At 45.0% G+C, this 21,594-nt stretch overlaps 2 protein-coding genes across 8 annotated transcripts in view; one reads left to right on the forward strand and one right to left on the reverse strand.

The window, feature by feature from the left end:
- Positions 1-20,194, reverse strand: part of EXT2 (exostosin glycosyltransferase 2) — a 157,809-nt gene extending 137,615 nt beyond the window's left edge. The window contains exons 1-4 of one of the 7 annotated variants that reach the window (XM_054524455.2): positions 20,003-20,194; positions 11,099-11,280; positions 7,649-8,214; positions 6,614-6,703 (exon numbers count right to left, since the gene is read on the reverse strand). In XM_054524455.2, the coding sequence (XP_054380430.1) occupies positions 6,614-6,703; positions 7,649-8,214; positions 11,099-11,137 (695 nt within the window). In that variant the 5' untranslated portion in view covers positions 11,138-11,280; positions 20,003-20,194. Of the gene's footprint in view, positions 1-6,613; positions 6,704-7,648; positions 8,215-11,098; positions 11,281-12,152; positions 12,192-19,522; positions 19,793-20,002 lie in introns of those variants that run through there. The other 6 variants (XM_054524456.2, XM_063728463.1, XM_002821850.5 and 3 more) reach the window with 6 other exon arrangements.
- LOC103891819 (serine/threonine-protein kinase 25-like) lies at positions 43-1,490 on the forward strand. Its single transcript, XM_054524458.2, is given in 2 exon segments — positions 43-430; positions 433-1,490. Coding segments are annotated over 2 exon segments (1,278 nt in total). The 5' UTR covers positions 43-162; the 3' UTR covers positions 1,443-1,490.
- Positions 20,195-21,594: the final 1,400 nt, after the last annotated feature.

The following is a 21,594-nucleotide window of genomic DNA, read 5'->3' on the forward strand; positions in this document are numbered from 1 at the left end:
GCCCCGGAGCTCGGTCTCAGATGACTGAACTGGGCACCGAGCGTTCCTGCTGTCCCTCGCAGTGGACTGAGGCCGCAGGGGCGAGCTAGCCAGCTCCGCGCCTCTCCGCGGGATCCAGAGGCCTCCTGGGGCTGCCGGCGGAGGGTCTGAGGTGGCGCGGCCATGGCTCACCTCCGGGGATTTGCCAACCAGCACTCTCGAGTGGACCCTGAAGAGCTCTTCACCAAGCTCGACCGCATTGGCAAGGGCTCCTTTGGTGAGGTCTACAAGGGCATCGATAACCACACGAAGGAGGTGGTGGCCCTCAAGATCATCGACCTGGAGGAGGCCGAGGATGAGATCGAGGACATCCAGCAGGAGATCACCGTCCTCAGCCAGTGCGACAGCCCCTACATCACCCGCTACTTTGGCTCCTACCTAAAGAGCACCAAGTATGGATCATCATGGAATACCTGGGTGGCGGCTCAGCACTGGACTTGCTTAAACCAGGTCCCCTGGAGGAGACGTACATTGCCACGATCCTGCGGGAGATTCTGAAGGGCCTGGATTATCTGCACTCCGAACGCAAGATCCACCCAGACATCAAAGCTGCCAACGTGCTACTCTCGGAGCAGGGGGACGTGAAGCTGGCGGACTTTGGGGTAGCAGGGCAGCTCACAGACACGCAGATTAAGAGGAACACATTCGTGGGCACCCCCTTCTGGATGGCGCCTGAGGTCATCAAGCAGTCGGCCTACAACTTCAAGGCTGACATCTGGTCCCTGGGGATCACGGCCATCGAGCTGGCCAAGGGGGAGCCTCCAAACTCTGACCTCCACCCCATGTGCGTCCTGTTCCTGATTCCCAAGAACAGCCCACCCACACTGGAGGGCCAGCACAGCAAGCCCTTCAAGGAGGTCGTGGAGGCCTGCCTCAACAAAGACCCCCGATTTCGGCCCACGGCCAAGGAGCTCCTGAAGCACAAGTTCATCACATGCTACACCAAGAAGACCTCCTTCCTCACGGAGCTCATCGACCGCTATAAGCGCTGGAAGTCAGAGGGGCATGGCGAGGAGTCCAGCTCTGAGGACTCTGACATTGATGGCGAGGCGGAGGACGGGGAGCAGGGCCCCATCTGGACGTTCCCCCCTACCATCCGGCCGAGTCCACACAGCAAGCTTCACAAGGGGACGGCCCTGCACAGCTCATAGAAGCCTGTGGAGCCCGTCAAGAGGCAGCTGAGGTCCCAGTGCCTGTCCACGCTGGTCCGGCCCGTCTTGGGAGAGCTCAAAGAGAAGCACAAGCAGAGCGGCAGGAGTGTGGGTGCGCTGGAGGAGCTGGAGAATGCCTTCAGCCTGGCTGAGGAGTCCTGCCCCGGCATCTCAGACAAGCTGATGGTGCACCTGGTGGAGCGAGTGCAGAGGTTTTCACACAACAGAAACCACCTGACATCCACCTGCTGAAGCGCGCTGCTGTTCAGATAGGGGACAGAGGTCGTTTGTATTTGTCCTGAGCTCCATAAGAACTGTGCTGACTTGGAAGGTGCCCTGTGCTGTGTTGTGCCTGCAGGGACACGTCAGATCCTGTGGGCCTCACATGCCAGGTCACCAGGTCACTGCCTCCTTCCACCCCTGCAGTGTGCTGTTCTGCACGTCAGGGACGCCATTCCATATGCCCATTGCCCTCCTCCCTCTCCTGGCCCAGCAGTATTGCTCACGGGGGCTCCAGCAGCCGGGCGTGGCCCTCATGAGCTACGCCTGGGTCTTCTGCAGACTCACGCAGCCCTTTGGCCACTCAGACCAAGGCGCAGAGCAACTATCAGGGCAGCTCTGCCTCCTCCTCCTATGAGGTGGGGAGAGGCAACAGGGCAGCCCCCAGAGAAGTGTCCTGGCCGCTGTCCTCCTGGGGCCCATGATGGCCATAGATTTGCCTTGTGGTGTTGGATCAGGTACTGTGTCTGCTCATAAGTACTTGTGTCATCCAGAATGTTTTGTTTTTTAAGAAAATTGAATTTACTTGTTTCCTGAAATATTCTGAGGTTAATATGTTAGTTTTCATAGAACATTGAGAGGCCCCTGATACTTTAAATAAAGACCTGACTTGGAGACATGCAGGTGTGTGTGGTGGGGCCCGGGCCATGCGGGGCTGCAGCGTCCCTGGTCCCGAGTCCTCACCACAGCACGCAGAGACTGCAGCCCAGCCCCCCTTTGAAACTTCCCTGTGACTGATTCCTGGGCTCTGCTTGGCCCACCAGAAGGAGAACAGAGCAGGCAGAGGAAAATGCAGGTGGGGAGATGCTGTTTATTTTTAATCAAATGTGTGTGAACAAAGCAGTCGCCCGTCTACTTCCCGTTGGAAGGAATGCTGGGCACTAATAAATTAGAGGACCCCACCCTCCCAGGGCAAAAAAAAGAAAACAGTGACCACATTGTTTTAACTGGATCCAGCAAGTAGTACAATGACACTTCATCAGAGAAAGGAAGCAGGTGTATATCACACCAAATTTTACTGTTATTCTCTCCCAGGACCCCAAACCCATCAAAATCACTTTCTAGGGCAGAACTTTGCCAGTTGCTCACACTGCAAAGTCTGAGCCAAGATGTCTCAACTGAGAAACCACATTTTTTGCAATATTGATTGCTACCAATCCCCTCCCTGCCCTGATGACAACCTACATTCCCTTCTAACATGACCAGTTTAGGTTCAAAGATTTTCAAACCACCCCTGGAAATCCCACTCTGTTTGTTTAAGCTTTATGAAACCAAGAACTGGTGAGTGAGGTAACTTGCAGGCTAAAAACTTCTCCAGCTGCCGATCTACTCTGTAAAACGTAATGACTATCCTTAGTACCAACATACGGTCTTATTTTTCCTGATTAGCATGCAGCACTGAATCCATCCAACATGAATTTGGGCAGGTTCCATGACCACGATGGCAAGCAGACTCTATGGGCCCCATGGCCTATGTGCAGAGAAGCAGACATGGATGCAATATTCAGGCACCAGGCAGTCCAGGTAAGCCAGGGTCGTGGGTGATTAGGCTATTACACTCACAGCCCCAGAGGAGAAGTGGGTGTGTATGTGGAGAGAAAGGAAGCAGGTGTATATCACAACAACCTTTACTGTTATTCTGTCCCTGGGGCCCCAAACTTGTTATTCTGTTCCAGGGGGGTTAAGGTGAATGTTCAGCACTGGCAGTAGGAAAGCAGCAATCAGAAGCATGCCTTATGCTGAAGATCATCCATATGCAATCTGTTTGTCATCTCAAAAAGAGCCACGACTGCAATTAGTCAAACTGGCCTCATGCCAGCCCTGCTACTGACAAGACTTTAACTCTAAGGCACTGTATCTTCTTCTGCCAAGGTCTCCATTACATTATAATGGAGAAAATATTGTAAGCATCCCTTGCTTTACACAACACATGGTTTACATTGACTGAAAAGTGAATTTCTGAACAGCACATTCTGTTTTCCCATTATGTATCCCCAAATCAGAGATCAGTTCCAAAGCTGCAAGAGACTGAAAAGAAAACCTGCAGCTAAAGAAATATTAATATGATGATCTGACTCAGGTCAGGCCAAGTATTATATCACTGGAGGTGCTCTCCAGTATTTTTAGCACTTTGCAGGGCTGCCTGATTCTGGGATGTCTCCTCTGACACTAAGCCTTCCTCTCCATGGCCTCGTATTCTCCACCCTCCCTAACCCAGTGTTCGGCATGTTTTCTCATAGTTCTCCTCCTGCTATCTAAGTATTCACAGTGCCTAAACACAGTGAGGTGGCAAGTTTATCCTTCGCTTTCCTTTAAACCATGCATGGAATCAGGCCTGCAAATTCCTCAAATATAAAGCTTCAGGTTTTGCACAAAACAAAACCCAAAAAAGCAGATCGATTCTATCGGTCATCCTTATTTGTTCACTGAGTCAAACAAACTGTAAAACAATATTTGTGAGACAGGTAAACATGAGCAAAGGCTAGATATTTAGTGACTATTTGGTGATATGGAAAAATTACTGTTAATTTTCTCAGGTATGATAATAGTATTATAGTTAGTTACATTTTTTGAAAAGGTTGTATCATGCAGATTCACACAAAAATATTTACAGATGTAACGATCTAATGTCTGGCATTTGTTTCTAGATAATCTAGCGGAGGTGGAGGTGGATGAGAGTAAGGATGAAACAAGACGGGCCTCAAGCTAATGATCGAAGCTGGAGAGAGGATATGTGGGGTTCACTGTACTAGTCTCGCTTCTTTATATAGGTGTGAAATTTTCCATAACAAGTTTAAGTAAATAAATATACACCCACATAAAAGTAGAAATGTGTGAGAGATATTTGCAAAGAAAGGATAAGAAATCCAAGGTAGTAACAGTATTACAGAACACATCTGAGAAAACTAACATCAGTTAAGTCATTAAAAGATGTATGTCATGAAATATGCTCCTACTGAAGTTAAAATAAAATGGGTTTGTATGTGTGCTTGTGTCTAAATCCATAGAAAAAAGACTAGAAAAACACATCATATTTTAATAATAAGTATCTTTCAGGAAGGGAGTGAAAACAGAGGAGGGAATCAAAGCAGATTTTTACATTTTACTCTTTACAGAGTTGCATGCTATTCAACCCTTGTACAAAGTGTATATGTACCATGTGTAGGATTTTTTTTAATTGAAAGAGGGATAAAAACATTTAAGCAGCATTAAAAAAAATTCACTGAGCAGACATTTCCCTTCAGTCCAGGTCCTTGTACTGTATTTCCTTAAGTAAAATAATTCTTAAGTAGTCACACCTATGCTTTTGAACTTTAGGAGATCTTAAAGCAGTCTAATCTAGCCCATCTGTTTTCTAATTTCCAAACAATCTGACATGCAGCTCCTGTAAAACCATTCTGCATTCACGGTTCTTGCCTCCTTTGAATCCAGAAGCAAGGATGAAGGATAAGAAAAATTAACAAATAAATCTACTATTCCTTACCCCAACAAGAAGGCCACCTAAGTTTCAAAATGAAATTTCCCACATGCAAAGATAAAGGACTAGATGGTGATTCATTACCTGCTATAGGATTGGCTATAATCACTTACAAAAATACATGCATAGGAAAAACTATTTAACCTTCCTGATCCTAACACCTAAACACTGGCATGTACTCACACTTCCTCCTGTCTACTTGACACCTTCCTGCAGACAAATGAAATCACATTTAACATGTGCACTTGATAAAAATAAAATCCAACTCCCATGCAGATGCATATACCAAAATGTCAGCAAAAAGTGAAATGACCCAAACAGAAAGAAGCCCTTCTGAAAAGAAATCCAGAACTGGAGATGGAGACTCTGCATTCCTAACAGCTCTTTTCCTTCCCTTCTCTGTTCTCCAAAGTTATTTCACTTCCCCAGAACAACCAAATCCATAAAACAGTAGCCCACTCAGGAACAGGAACACCTTCTCTGGGGCTGAGAGCCAAATCCGGAATTGCCCTGAGTTCAGCCACTTCCTACAACATTGGTGCACCCGGACTGCCCTCTATCGTCCAAAACGGTCTCTACACCAAAGCTGAGGGGTGGTCCTGGAGTGTTTGTCTCGTCTAGTTATAATTATATTTCCAGACAGAAACCCAAAACTGACTTTAGATAATCACTTAATGCAAAGAAGGTTTAGATTTAATCTTCTGGGGAAAAGGAATCCTAAGTGTCAATTTTCATAAATGATAATGTTAGCCTCTAACGAGTTGAGAACTAGCCTCAGGCTGTTCTCAGGCTAATACCTCAGGCTGTTACCTTTTCAGTTAACAATGAGTTTAAGAGTTAAACACCAACTGTAATAAGACTGGTAATAAACAAGTTTAGGTGAACTCTTAACAATCCCATACCTTGAGCATTGCCCGGCATCCTTATATATTGCGCCCCAACTTACTACTTTCCTCAAAGCCTTGAACCCAGCACTAAGAGAGGTCCCTTAAGTAGCACCTCATACCAGAGCTTTCCAAGAAAGCTCATACCAAAATGTTTCAGTCAGTGATGAAAGGGCAGATAAATACGGTGAGTGAACTCAAAGTCACTCTCAGGCAGTCATGGCCACCCCACACCACATCTGCCTATTTGGAAGGTTTATCTAGAAGGAAGGAAAGGCAAGAGGGGTGAGTAATGAAGGCAGGCAGGCAGGGAGGGAGGGAGGGACAGACAGAAAGAACCCTACTGACTGAAACAACAGAAAGTAAATGAGAATCAGCGTGCCCCCTTACCCTCTACATTACAGGCTTTGGGTATCACTTTTACATATCCACGCTACCTTCTCTCAGTAAGCTGTGCATCTACTTGTGGCAAATGCTCCCAAATTCAGAGAGAGCTAGCACAAGCCTGTCACACTTTCAGGGGCTGGATGTGTTACACTCAGAAGTGCACAATCCAGAGTGGGAAAACAGTTTTAGAGGCTATGCCAGGACAGAAGCCCTAATTGGTTTTCCATAAAAGATTTAAGCACTTCTAAATCTTCAGGAGGAAAATACTTATGACAATTTTCTAGTTTAATAAACAATTCTGATTACAAAGTATGCGGTAGATTTAGGAATATAATTTCACACAAACAAAAGGATCTTGAACCCATCATAAGGACAGCCCCAAATATGCCTCCTACCTGTCTCTGGGGACATCCAGGGCTGTGTTATAATCTGGGGGACCTCCAGGCAACATGTTGAACAACAGGTGATTCGAACCTCGATCCCACCTGTCAAGAAATTTAAAATGTAGGAGAATTCACGTGTCAACTATGAAGAGACAAGAGTCAGTTATTAGACAACAAGAACCAAGGATCCCCAAGCCCAAATAGGGCTGCTTCTCACGTATGCAAAGCAAACTCCTGGAAATCCCAACAGCACATCAGACACAAGTCTGGCTCCATGACAGGGAAAAATGAACGGACGTGTACTTCAAGCTTGTCCCATACAGACCTGCTTCTAATAATGAAAAGTTGAAAACTACCCAAATGTTCACCATTTGGTTAAAGAAACACAAAATACATTAGAGAAGCCTGGTTAAATATATGGTAGAACATCTGCAAAATGGAATACTATGCAACCTTTAAAGTTATATAGTAAAATAACATAAAATTATGTCATAATTTGGAAATATATTCATGATATATTAAGGGAAAAAGCAAAAGAGTATGTACTGTGTGATCCCATTTGGAACAAAACATTTATATACACATGTGTATGTATATTTTTAGTAACATCAAAATATTAATAATGTTTATCTCTTAGAGGAAGGATTTCAGAATGAATCTTAGATTCTTCTTTTTGCTTACCTGTATTTTCAGATTTCTTACAGTGAATGTGTATTATGTAAGTGCTAAGAGGAGGTGGGAGCATATTTAGATTTAAAAGGAAGAATATACGAAGAAGAGCCACCCTTAGTTTGGAAACTCTAAGAGGCTGGGAACCCACAGCAGTAGTGCCGGAGACAGCAGACTACTCTTCACGGGCACACAGGCAGATGCTGCCACACAGGCCTCATGCTGCAAGTCAGTCCCTCCAACACACCCCGTCCTACAAGAAGACAGCATCGGGAAACCGACTCAAGAGCAGAAGCATTCCCAACCTTCCCTTCCCTTTAGTTCCCTGAGGGCCACTCAAGTATCTCTTGGGCGCTGGGCTGTATGAGTGTGAGATACCTAGAGAGCTGGGCCAACGCTTGCGCTGTCTCCTTGATGCGGAGTGTGTTCTGGTTAAGCACATCGATGGAGGGAACAAACAGGCAGGCTCGGTTGATGTCATCAGTGTAGTAGTCACTGTCTGAGATGGCCATGAGCAGTTCATTATACTCCCGGGAGATGGTGTTGCTGACAGAGACGCCAAAGTCATCCACGTACTTTTTCAGAGCATAGATATACACCTTGATTTTGTTCTTTGGGTTGAAGCCACAGCGGTAGACATCAAAACACGTGTGCATTCTGCAACTGAGATCCCCCCGCTCTGGGATGGGACTGTCGGCTGGCAGCCTGACAACCGGCACATCACGGACGCTGCGCTTCTCTACATTCCAGTCATTTGAGGACTCGATAGAATGGGGCCAAAACTGAAACATGCCAGTGGCAATGAGGCCCAGGAGGACAATGGAGAAGAGGGTGATATAGTAGATTCGGTGCTTGGTCTTCATTCTTGGGATGAGGGCAGGACCCCGGATATTATACTTGACCGACGCACACATAATGACACAGACAGCCTCTTCCTCACACTCCTGGTCACCAGGGAGAGAAATAAGAAAAACCAAGTATTTAGGATGGCAAATGACACTTGAAAAGACTATTCAACTTTTTTTTGTTTTTTTTTTTTTTGAGACAGGGTTTCACTCTGTCACTCAGGCTGGAGTGCAGTGGTGCAATCTCAGCTCACTGCAACCTCCACCTCCCCAAGCTCAAGCAATCCTCCCACTTTGGCCTCCCAAGTAACTGTGACTACCACGCCCAGCTAATTTTTTGCATTTTTAATAGAGAAGGAGTCTTGCCATGTTGCCCAGGCTGGTCTTGAACTCCTGAGCTCAAGCTATCAGCCTGCCTCGGCCTCCCAAAATGCTAGGATTATACGCGTAAGCCACCGCGCCCAGCCTCTACTTTTAATGTACCTATTTCTTTCCCTTAAGTGGTGTGGCAAAATAACAAAAAGGGACTTTGGACACTTCTTATAAACATTTAGAAATATTTATCTAGATATATGAATAAATAGTATATAATGTATTTAATATTTAATACTGCATATATTTAACATAAATATTAATTCATAATATAAAATATTACTATATCCTATCTATATACATTTACTTAAAGCAGAAGCTGGCAAATGTGGGACTCTGGGAAGGAGGGCTCTGACCAAGGCAGAAAAATCAAAAGTGGAATAGCAAAAGACAGTTATTTTATTTCAAAACACTTGCTTAACATAAAATAATGATTTAACTGGACAAACTGATGCTTCATCATTCCAAAATCTGTTTTCAGCCAGGTGCAGTGGCTCACGTCTATAATCCCAGCACCTTGGGAGGCCAAGGTGGGTGGATCACCTGAGGTCAGGAATTCAAGACCAGCCTGGCCAACATGGTAAAACCCGTCTCTACTAAAAATACAAAAATTAGCCAGGTGTGGTGGCGTGCACCTGTAATCCCAGCTACTTGGGAGGCTGAGGCAGGAGAATTGTTGAATCCAGGAGGTGGAGGTTGTGGAGCCAAGATCGTGCCACTGCACTCCAGCCCAAGTGACAGAGCAAGACACTGTGTCAAAAAAAAAAAAAATCTGTTTTCATTCACTTATTCATTCAAACCATTATTGAGCACCCATCATGTACTGTGAAGAAAACAAAGATGAAAGCAAAGATCCTACTCTAATGAGGGAGAGAAAACAAAGCTATAACAAAAGGCAGAATGTAAAAACACCACTAGGAAAATATCGATTAAGTACAAAAGGATATCAATAAGAAAAAAAATTAATCTTTCATCTTTAAATAAACATATAGTGATGATTTATAATGAAGGTGATAGTTGCATTTAGATAAATGGAAGAAATGAAGAAAGGAATGGGGTAGGAGAGACAAAGGGAGGGAAGAAGAGGAAGAGAAAGAGAGAGAAGGGAGAAAGGGAGGAAAAGGGCCAATGTGGTAGATTCATTTACAAAGACGAACACCAACAGTTCTTTCCATCCCTGAATTTGCATGGTACTTCTCCAAACAAAATGTGGAATCCATGTCCCTTCCCCATGAATCTAGGTTAGCTTTATGATTTGCTTTGACCAAGAAAATGTGGCTGAAGTGATGTTTTGGGATTTTTGAGCACAGGACTTGAAAGGCCTTATAGAGTCTGCCTTTGCACTCTTCGAATCCAGCCGCCATGCTCTAAGGAAGCTGAGCTCCCAGTGGAAGGCAACCTGCCCCAGTGACACGGAGATCTCAGTCAAAACCATTAGGGAAGAGATGAGTCATCCCCACGAAGCTCTGCACAGATTACACAATCATCAGCAAATAAATGACTGTTGTTGTTTTAAGCTTCTAAGTTTTGGGGTGGTTTGTTATACAGCTATAGATAAATAAAACAGCCAATAAGCATTATTGACTGAGTTGTAAAGAAAATTTGTAGTCCTCAGCTAAAAATGTAGAGTTCCCATGTAGACCACACTTTAAGATCCTTACCAAACAAGCTTCTCCTATGTGATTCCCAGATACTGTTTCGGCGGAGTGCAGAGCCTTGAGTGTGGCTGCATCATCTGCCACATACTTACCATGTTACTGCAACAAGCTATTTTGGCATCCTGCATGTCAAAATACCAATCCGCAAAAAGACAGCTGGGCATAGTGGCTCAGGCCTATAATCCCAGCACTTTGGGAGGCCAAGGCAGACAGATCACCTGAGATCAGGAGTTCAAGACCAGCCTAGCCAACATGGTGAAACCCCATCTCTACCAAAAAAACAAAAATTAGCCAGGCATGATGGCGGACACCTGTAATCCCAGCTACTTGGGGGGCTGAGGCAAGACAGTCACTTAAACCTGGGAGGCGGAGGTGCAGTGAACCAAGATTGTGCCACTGCACTCCAGCCTGGGCAATAGAGCATGACTCTTTCTCAAAAAATAAAATAAAATAAAAATAAAAATAAATAAACAAAATGGTATCATTCTACTCATGGATCTTCCAGGAAAGCTATTAATATAATGGGAAGTAACTGAAAAGCTCATAGACCATCTTAGAGTTTATCAACCATTTTTGCTTCGGATAAATGGAGCTCTCCCTATCAGTGCCCACATGGTAAACTGCTTCCTGCCTAGCGAGCTGAGTATTGCCAAGCTTGAATGTTGCAATCACTTTCAGTTTTGGGGGTAAAATATGCTAAACGGTCATGAATCATTTCAAGTCATATCTCTCTAAGACCAGAAACTGGAACATAACAAGGAATTTGCCTATCATTGACTAATACATGAAAATTCATACATTTTGAGCTTAAAAGATTATCATCTTTGGAGTATAACATCAGTCACTCAATATATTCTAATTGTTCTATGACAGAAATGTGGCATGACAGCGATTTCACTTTTTCTATCATTCTAACAGTCAGCAGAATATTCCTGCCTGCTCCCATCGCCTACCAGCTCCAGGCCCACCCTATGGTATGGCTTCCTCGCCATTCTGCATATCCCTCCTGGAGTTTGAAGACAGGAAGTTTTGGGACAAATGCAGGCAAGGAGCTGCCCTCCGCTGGCCCACGTTAGAACTTCCCAAGAAGCTCTCAAGGTCTATGTGTATAGTTGAATCAGTGGTTCCCCAACACCTGAAGGGTAAGAAGCACAAGAGTTTGTTAAAACAGATTCCTTGGCCCCACCACTGAAGGCTGTTATCAGTAAGTTTAAAATAGGGCCACAGAATATGTCATTTAAAAACAAGCTCCTCACGTATTTTGTGCCATCTGGTTTTAAACCTTTATTAATATTAGACAAACTACCCTTTAATAGTGTTTTTCAAAAGTTTTTTTTAAACTAAAATTGACAGTAAGAAATATATGTTATATTGTGACCCAATATAGACAGATACATATATGTGCGTATATGGATATTTTAAATAAAGTTTCAAAAAACAACATTTAAGCTATGTACTGTGAGTACACAGTGTTAGCCACAGAACATGCAATGAACCCTCCATTTTTCTACTCTGTTATTCTATTGCTTTTTAAAAAATTCTGGCCATAACCTACTAGATCAATTATACCACCCAATAATGGGTCCTCCATAGTTTGAAAAATAGTTTCTATATATGACAAAATTGAGGTTAAGGGAACAAAAACTGTATTCACACATGAGCTTTACAAATCTTCATGAGTTGCAGATTAACTATAAAAAAGACATATCATAACAAAGTAAAACCAAAGATAACAGAAGAAAATAATAAATAAAAGCACAGAAATTAATTAAAAAACAAACTAGAAATGGTCAACAAGGCTAAAAGTTGTATTTCTAAAAACAGACTAATAAAATTCTGGTAAGATTAATCAAGAATACAAGGAAAAAGGTGCAAATAAATACCTGAAAAGGGGAACATAACTCTAAATGCTGCATATATTTAAAAGATAAGATGGTATCAATGAATTTATGCCAGTACATTTGAAAACTCCGATAACATGGAAAAATTATTTTAAAATATACTTACCAAAAGCATCTCAAGGAGAAACAGCAACTCTGAGTAGCTCTATAACATTAAAGACACTGAATCAAAAGTTTAAAAATCTTCCTATAAAGAAAATTCCAGGCCCAGAAAATTTTCCAAGTTCTACCAAATATTCAAGAAATAATAATTCCAATTTTCCACAAATTATTCCAGAGTTCAGAAAAAAAAGAGGAAACACTCCAAAGCTCAGTTTAGGAGGCTAGCAAATGCTTCATATCAAAACCTTAGAACAGTGGTTCTTGAAGTATGCTTCAGGCACCCCAGGCCCTTTCAAAGGGCTTATACTAGTTTAATACTGACATTTGCTTTATTCACTTCCATTTTCCAGAGGCTACATGACGTATGACACTGCAACAGACTGAACGTAGAAGCAGATGGGATAATCCAACTGTGTTTTGTTAAGTTTTTCCAAAAATGATAAAATACATCAATTCAAAGACCCAAGATGCTCAACTCAGAGCAGAACATATATATATATATATATATATATATATGTATAAAGAAAATGCTACCTAGATATATCAAAGCCAAACTCCTAAAAAGAAAGTTAAAGAAGAATATTAAAAACAGCCAAAGGGGAGAAAAATCTATTCAAGGTAGATCTTAAAACTAAATGTAAAAGGAAAAACTATAAAATATTTAGAACACAATAGAGAATATCAATGACATCTGGCAGAGAATGATTTCCAAAACACAAAAACCACAAACCATTAAGAATTTTCCATCAAAAACACAATAAGGAAGCAAAAAGACAAGCTGCAAGCCTGAAGAATATATTTCCAGCACATATAAGCAATAGGGACTTGCAACCAGAATAAACTGTACGAAGCAATAAGAAAAAAACAAACAGAAAACAAAACAAACAAAAAACAGAAAACACACTTAAACAGGAATTTCACAGAAAAGGCAAAAAGGGCACATAAACATATAAAAAGATGTTTAGTCTCCTTAATGGTCATGGAAAGTAAAACCACAATGAGACCTATACCCAACAGCATAGGCAAATTAAGAGTCAAACACCACCAAGTATTGTTGGAGAAGATATGGAACCACAGGAACTGACTCCAGAGTCCCAAGTGGCCTCAGCAGAAGGAAGAGGGAGCTGATACCCACTATGTTAGTCTTAAGTATCACATTTTGCTTGCTACCTGTCATAGTTTGACTCCCCTCATACCCCCAACCCCATGCAAAAAAAAAAAAAAAAGAGAGAGAGACAGAGACAAAGACAGGAGTGGAAGTAGTCTACTTACTTGGGAGGTGATCTCAGAAAGCCACAGTGAGGGAGCACGGAGACAGGCAACACGGCAAAGCCAATAAAAAGTGTGTTCTTAGGCTGGTTACTGCAGTTGGCAACAAGGGCTCCTAAGGCTACCAGGAGCCCTCTGAAGACTCATTTAGCATACAGCTGGTCCCTAAGCAGGATGGGAGGCTAGAGCATCTGTCTGCAACACCTATCCACTATTGGTTGAGGGTTGCCTGGTACTGTTATCAGCCCAAACCCTATATTCAACAGCCCTGTAAAGGTCTAAATATTATACTTTCTTTGCTGTACAGCTATTCTGATAAAGATCTGCAGTTCCCTTGAGGAAGGATGGGAGAATGTCTGCCTATACGTGCAGGAATGTTGCAAGATCTTTCCTGAAAGAGATCCAGCCTCCCCTTCAATTCATGGGATATGGGTCTAAGAAATGGCTCACGTCTGAACACAAGGTGAGAGATAGTGATTTTTCCATTGTAGCAGCTGACATCAATCTTCTACGTGCCAGCTCTTAATTTTTTTTTTTTTTTTTTTTTTTTTTTTTTACTGATTATACAAGTCAAACAGCACCACGGTTAGCTGCACATCTTAGAAACACCATGCTCTATTTGCATCGGAGTGGGTCAGATTCCCCAGTTGCGAGTCCAGCCTTGCTGCCCATTCTGGGCACTATGTCTACCTTGTCTCTGATGATTAACTGCCACCATCTGGCCTCCACTATCTCAGAATCCTATCATCCTCATTGATACTTGGGAACCCAGTTTCATAGTAACATCTCCTAAGGTCAATCTTGTCCTACAGAAGACAGCCAACACTGAGCTTCTCAAAGATGCAGGTCCCCTCACTGGGCATTCCACATTAGCAGAGTGAAAGGAACAGGCCCTCCCAGGAAAACAGGCAGGAGGTGCAGGTGATTCCTTCCTCAATACTCTGCCAAGATAGTTCTGATGCCTCCACCTCATTTATTGCAGTCCAAAGTGACTTAACCTTAGCACTATGACATTTTAGGCCAGATAACTCTTTTTTGTGGGGAGCTATTCTGTACATTGGAGGTGGTTGAACAGCATCCCTACTCAGTAGAAGCCAGAAGCAACCTCCAGCTGTAACAACTAAAAATATATCCAGACATTGCCAAATATCCCTTGGGGAGGCAAAATCAGCCCTGGTTGCAAACCACTGGTATGGGTCGTTGTGTCCAAGCTTCAAGGAGCCTGCCCAGCTGCATACCAAGACTGGCTCCAGCTGTCCTTGCTAGGTCACCAAATCCTGAATCATGAGAGAATGCTCACCTGTCAACAGGTTCTCTCCTCTCCAGCTTTATAATCCACCAATACCCCCACCTTTGGTCCAACACCCTTAAGATTCTCCCCACCCCACCCCCAACCCACTGTGTTTCCTCAGTTTCTGCTGGTCCATATTAGCCAGGTCCTGCAACTCCTTAAGAAACTGCTTTCCTGCTCAGGCAATGCTGAGATCTGAGGGGAGAGGAAGGCAGATCTTGAGGAGCACAAGAATCATATGGGAGGCATCTGCCTCAAGTGAGAGCTCTGCACAGTGTCCAGGCAAGGAGAAACTGCTGTCCTCTGCATCAGAGAGGTGCATACCTCTACTGGCCCAAGGGATCTAAGGTAATCTGGGAATTCAAAGTTCTCGGTGCCTCCACCCAAATATCTCCATCCAGGTCTCAGGGTCTCACATCTTGCTACCATTGCCCTGACTTTAGCAGAGGCAACCTGTCAAGGCTGTGCATTCAGCTTCCTTTGCAATTCTGCCACAAGTATAATTAAATTCTGGGCCCGAACTTCAACAGAGCCGGCCCTCCAGCTGCAGGAGATGCGGCCATAGAGCCTTCTGTCTTTCACAGTGAACCCTGAGTTCATGTCTGGCTGATCTGGGCATGGCATTCTCTTACCCCAAGGCTTCTAAGGAAAACAACAAGAGCCAGTCAACTCCACTATCCTTATCACTACCATTGTCCATACACTGCTCGAGTGCTAGAGCTTCCATACTAGCCAATGCTTTTCCTTCCATCTGAGTCTCATCCTAAACCACTGGTGGTGACAGTCTTACTACAACTGTGACGTTAGAGAGTACCAGGGGTTACCAACACCTCAATTAATACTAGCAAAGAGGTCCTTGTTGCCAACCGAGGGTGAGTGATTCCATTTTCACAATACTATCTCACAGCCTGCTTTCTAGAGCCACTTCTAGTACCAACGATCTTGGTTTGTGCTCTGCCAAACTAAGAGAAAACAACTTGGGTGCAAGTAGCTTGCAAAAGGTGAATCCAGAAAGCCAGAGTGAGGAAGTAAGGAGAGGAGTCAGAAGGGTGCACACTTGAGCTGCTTACCAGACTGAGCTAGGTCACAATACCCAGTCCTTCTAGGATCCCTCTGGAGAAGCATGGAGAACACACTTCAGAGCTGTCCCTTTGGAGGGAAGCCACATCATTCAACAACCAAAGCCCACCCCGCACTGGCTGAGGGATGCCCCCAGACATGTAAACTCCTCCATGCTTGTGAAGTGTGTCGACACAAGCTAAGCAAACTCCCACATATCTGTATCAAACTCTGAGGAATAAAAGCAAGAACTTGAGGTGGAATAAACAATAGAAGAAATGAGAGGGAAAGAATGAGAAAAGAAAGGGGAAAAGCCCCTTACTAAGCAGTGCTTTACAGAGAGAGGATCTTCCCTGTGAGCACCCACATCACCTTTTATACAATTCATTCTAGCACTTGCCACATTGTATGAATTGGTTAAGTATTTGCAAGTCTGTCTCCTCTACTGGTTGTGATTTTTCCTGTAATCAGCTGTTCATCTCTGCTCAGTATTCCTAGCATCTAATACCAAATCTAGAGCATATATTTAAGCCAGACGCAATGGCTCACACTTGTAATTCCAGCACTTTAGGAGGCTGAGGCGGAAGGATCACTTGAGTTCAGCAGTTTGAGACCAGCCTGGGCAACATAGTGAGACCCTGTCTATACTAAAAAATACAAAAATTAGGCTGGGCACAGTGGCTCACACCTGTAATCCCAGCACTTTGGGAGGCCAAGGCAGGCGAATCACAAGGTCAGGAGATCGAGACCATCCTGGCTAACATGGTGAAACCCCATCTCTACTAAAAACACAAAAAATTAGCCAGGTGTGGTGGCGGGTGCCTGTAGTCCCAGCTACTCGGGAGGCTGAGGCAGGAGAATGGCATGAACCCGGGAGGCGGAGCTTACAGTGAGCCGAGATCGCGCCACTGCAATCCAGCCTGGATGAAAGTGCAAGACTCCGTCTCAAAAGCAAACAAACAAACAAACAAACAAACAAAAATTAGCCAGGTGTGGTGGTGCACGACTACACTCCCAGCTACTTGGGAGGCTGAGGTGGGAGGGTTTCTCGAACCCGGGAGGTTGAGGGTGCAGTGAGCCATGACTGCGTCACTGTACTCCAGTCTGGGCGACAATGGAGACCCTGTCTCCAAGGAGAAAAAAGAAAATAGAACATATTTAATATAAACATAAATATTTGTTGAACGAACAAATGTTTCTATCCTTCCCAGTTCCACAGGTGCACACGGTTTAGCATCCAAGTTTTGAGTTATTATATGTGACGGCCTCTCACTATTATCTTTCCTAAATAGGAAGGAATTTCCAAAGGAGGAGGGGGAATGACTAGATATTTCCATAGACTCTGAATTTTCTGTACCCACCCCTGAACACCCTCCTCTCCCACCACCCATCATACACAAACACATCCAAAGAGCACCATTACTTTCCCCACCCCTGCTTTTTTTTTTTTTTTTTGAGACAGAATCTCTCTCTGTTGCCCAGGCTGGAGTGCAGTGGTGTCATCTCGGCTCACTGCAACCTCTGCCTCCTGGGTTCAAGCAATTCTCGTGCCTCAGCCTCCCAAGTCACTGGGATTACAGGCGCCCACCACCATGCCCGGCTAATTTTTTGTATTTTTTAGTAGAGACGGAGTTTTGCCAAGTTGGCCAGGCTCGTCTTGAACTCCTGACCTCAGGTAATCCACCTACCTCAGCCTCCCAAAGTGCTGGGATTACAGGATTGAGCAACCGCGCCCAGCCTGCACCCCTGCCTTTATAAACCTGTGCTATACTGGACCCCTTTTGTAAAACTGCCACCCTAGACTGAAGTGACAGTGCTCCTGACTCAGGACACTCCAACCTCACCCCTGTAACACACACAACCAATCCTCTCAAAACAGTTTTCACATGCCAAAGCACAGAGAGATGGAGTATTTCCAAACCATCATCCGAGGAAACAAGTCATAATCTTTCTGTCCAATGAGACTGCTCCCTACCACCAAGAAGTTAAAATCCCCGGAAGATGACAGACTGAAAGGAATCTTCTACTAATGAAAGTTTATTCCATACAATAACATAACCTGGATCAAAACAAGAATTTCAGCCCTACAAACTTTATCACCTTGAAACACATCAAACCTGCCCCTGCAAAACACTGGAATCATCTGGCTAGCTGTCAAGCACTGAGTCACTGGAAAAGTCTTCTAACCCCAATCTATTGTGAGGATGAGATGCATTTTCTGTTCCTGGAATTATTTATTCCTAAAATTTGCCTGAATAACCTTTCCTTGGTGCTTCAGGTTATATCCAATCCACTTAGACATGCCACAGTCTCTTGTCGTCTTAACCTTTTTATTTTTATTTTATTTATTTATTTTTTGAGATAGAGTCTCTCGCTCTGTCACTCAGGCTGGAGTGCAGTGGCACAATCTCAACTCACTATAACCTCAGCCTCCCAAGTAGCTGGGATTACAAGCGTGTGCTACCACGCCCGGCTAATTTTTTTGTATTTTTAGTAGAGACAAGGTTTCATCATGTTGGCCAGGCTGGTCTTGAACTCCTGACCTCAAGTGATCCACCCACCTCGGCCTCCCAAAGTGTTGGGATTACAGGCGTTAGCCACCACGCCTGGCCTCTTCTTAACCTTTTTAGAAAGGCCCTTACAGCTGAACTCCCAGGGCCACTGCTACACTGGATCTTAACCCAATCGTTCTGAAAAACAGGAACCAAATATAAGCAAAAGCAAAAAAAAGCCACAATTCATTGCCTTACTTGACAGGATTCTTTATAATTAAAGTTATGTTATGGCTAAATGCCCCTAAAAATTATTTTCAATTAAAAACAATACCCTTTTAATCATGGGAATTATACCATAAGACAATGTGTGTCATTACATAATTAATATATAAATCTTACTAAGCACTTACTACATGCCAGGGTCTGTTTTAAGTACTTTATAGTGTTAACTTATTTAATCTTCATAATAGCACTATAAGCCAAGCTATTATTACCCTCATTTTACAGATGGGGATAGTACAACAGAAAGTTTAAGTACCTGGCCCAATATTACACAACTGGAAATGCCAAAGCTAGGATTCACAGCATGGCAGTCTGGCCCCAAAACTGATTATCCATTCATACCCTCACATGCAACCAGGGAGTCGGGGAAAGTGAATGATGGAAACTGAATCATCTATTTTATTATAGTGAATAGCCTTTGAGTTCTGAAAGTTACAAACTAAGTCCAGTTAAAGTACATAGAGCACTTACCTGACTTACAAGAAGAAGTTAAGACTTACAAGAAGAATTTAAATGGACATATTTCAAGACCACATCTTCACACAAATAAGTCAAGAACCTTTCTAGATTAGCACTGCCCAATCAGTAACACCAAGCAATTCTTTGATTCTCAAAATTGTGTGTTTCAATCTGGTGCCCACCGAATGTAACAAAGCCCCAAACACCCCTGGGCTTCAAGTTGAAGCCCAGAGCCAGTGTGCTTCTGGCCACCTAGTCCCCAGACTAACATGCTCCTGGCCCCAGCCCGACACACCCCCGGGCCACCTAGTCCCTGGCCTAACATGCCACCAGCAATCTAGTCCGCAGCCTAACATATCCCTGCCCAGTCCTGACAGGCCCCCGGCCACCCAGTCCCCTGCCTAACACGCCCCCAGCCACCTAGTGCCTGGCCCAACATGACCCTGGCCACCCAGTCCCCGGCCTAACGCCCCCGGCTACCCAGTCCCCCGCCTAACATGCCCCTGGCCCCTTCCCCACCTCGTCCCACGGCTTCCGGCACCGCAGGGGATGCCGCAGGCCACCACCGGGCACTGAGGCGCAGGACATCCCCGTGGGAGGAATCAGATCCCTGTGGCTGGCGGGAAGGTGGCAGCAGGAAGGGAGGGGTCACGGCGGAGGGCGGAGGGCAGAGGGCGGAGGGCGGGTCCCAGGAGGAAAGGAAGGAGCGGACTGGGGGCGAAGGTTGGCTAGGAGGACAGGTGGGTACCAAGATGCTGCAAGCGCGGCCGCCGCCGGGGGAGGAGAAGCAGGAGTGGAAATCGGAGCGCTCCAAAAGCAGGCAGTCATTGTCACAGCCCCGACGGGGCTGGGGGTGGCCTCTCACAGCCCACGGGCCTCCACGGAGCCTCCGCGCGGCCGCACTCCCTCGGCCCTTGTCCCGGCCCAGCCGCAGTCCCCGGAGGCCCCAGCCCTCGCCTCAGCGCCCGCCCGGCCGCCGCCCTGGAGCGCCGCGCTTACCTCGGCCACGGCTGCCTCCCGCTTGGCCCCGCGCTTGGTCACCGGCTCATGCCGCGGGGCGCAGGCCACCTCCGCCCGGGTCGGATCGCGCCGAGTCGCCAGCCGCCACCGCCAGGGCCGAGTCTGGGCTAGCGAGCAGCGAGCGCGAGGCCGGTGACCGGGCTCCGGGACGTCTGACACCGAGCGCACTGCGCATGCGGGAGCGGCCGGGCCGCGCCTCCTGCTGGACAGGAGGAGTCAGAGCACCGCTGCAGTGTGTTCCCAGGCAGGCGCGCTCAGGCTCCGCCTGAGCAGTGAAATGCTCAGATAGCCTCATTCATAATTAAAGAATCCTTAAACCCAAACGAGACACCACGCGTGGCTTATAAAACTAACAAATATGTAGACGTTTTATTATAATCAGTTCTGGTGAGCGTACAACATTCCTGGAGGGAAATTTGGTACTATCCATCAAACGGAAAATGCTGGTACCCTTCGTTCCAACAAGCTCTCTGTATGGAGTTTGCCCTATGGATGTTCTCAACAATGTTTGTCAAAAATTTCCATGACAGCATTCTTTCTAATCATAGCGAAATGCTAGACACAATCGAAATAAATTATAGAATTTGATTGATTTGAATAATGTGAGATAGTGCAATATATTTGGGTAAGGAAATATCTCCAAGATATTAGTTAAGATCGAAGCGTAGTCCAAAACAGCGGGCAAGTACCGTCACTTTTAGGTAAACTATGCATATGCAAAAACAAGAGGGAGAAATATATAAAGTAGGTGCTTATATTCAGGCATGTGTATAACTTTTTTCTGGAAGGAATGCAAGAAGAAATGAACAGCTTCAGGTGGAGTAGTTGTCGAGGCGGAAATGGAAGCATTTATGGCCAGGCAAGGTGGCTCACGCCTGTAATTCCAGCATTTTGGGAGGCCTAAGCGAGAGGATCGCTTGAGCCCAAGAGTTTGAAACCAGCCTGGGCAGCAAAGCAAGACCACATCTCTACAAAAAATAAAAAGTTAACTAGGCATCGTAGCACCCACTTGTAGTCCCAACTACTTAAGAGGCAGAGGCAGGAAGATTGCTTGAGCCCAGGAGGTCAAGGCTGCAGTGGGCCGTGATCGTGCCACTGCACTCCAGCCTGGGTGATAGAGCAAGACCCTGTCTCTAAAAAAAAAAAAAACCGCATTTTTGTTTTGTATCTTTCTCTACTATTTACATGATTTAGCTCTATACATGCACAGTAAAACCGCTGTCATAAAGCATAAGTGGAGACTAAAAAATTAAATTAAAATTCAGAGTGATGTTACTGAGAGGTTAACGAAATGACCCCTGGGCCTGCGATGCTGGTTTGGTAGAGTTGTGGGTCTGGCTACAGGATCCAAAGCCCTTCTGGTCCCAGATGTACTTTGGCGCCATCTGGTGGAAGTTGTCACTCATAGCTTAAATATTCAAAGTAATGATTCTGAGACTAGATACCTACAGAGGCTTCCGGCAGCAACCTCGATTCCAGGGATATTTTTGTGAGTTAATGCCTGCTTGTCACAGATCTAGGGAGAATGGGATGAGGACATTCTGGGGATGGGACACTCATGTTCTGCTTCC

The sequence above is a fragment of the Pongo abelii genome, chromosome 9 (genome assembly GCF_028885655.2).
Source record: "Pongo abelii isolate AG06213 chromosome 9, NHGRI_mPonAbe1-v2.0_pri, whole genome shotgun sequence".
Lineage (NCBI taxonomy): Eukaryota > Metazoa > Chordata > Mammalia > Primates > Hominidae > Pongo > Pongo abelii.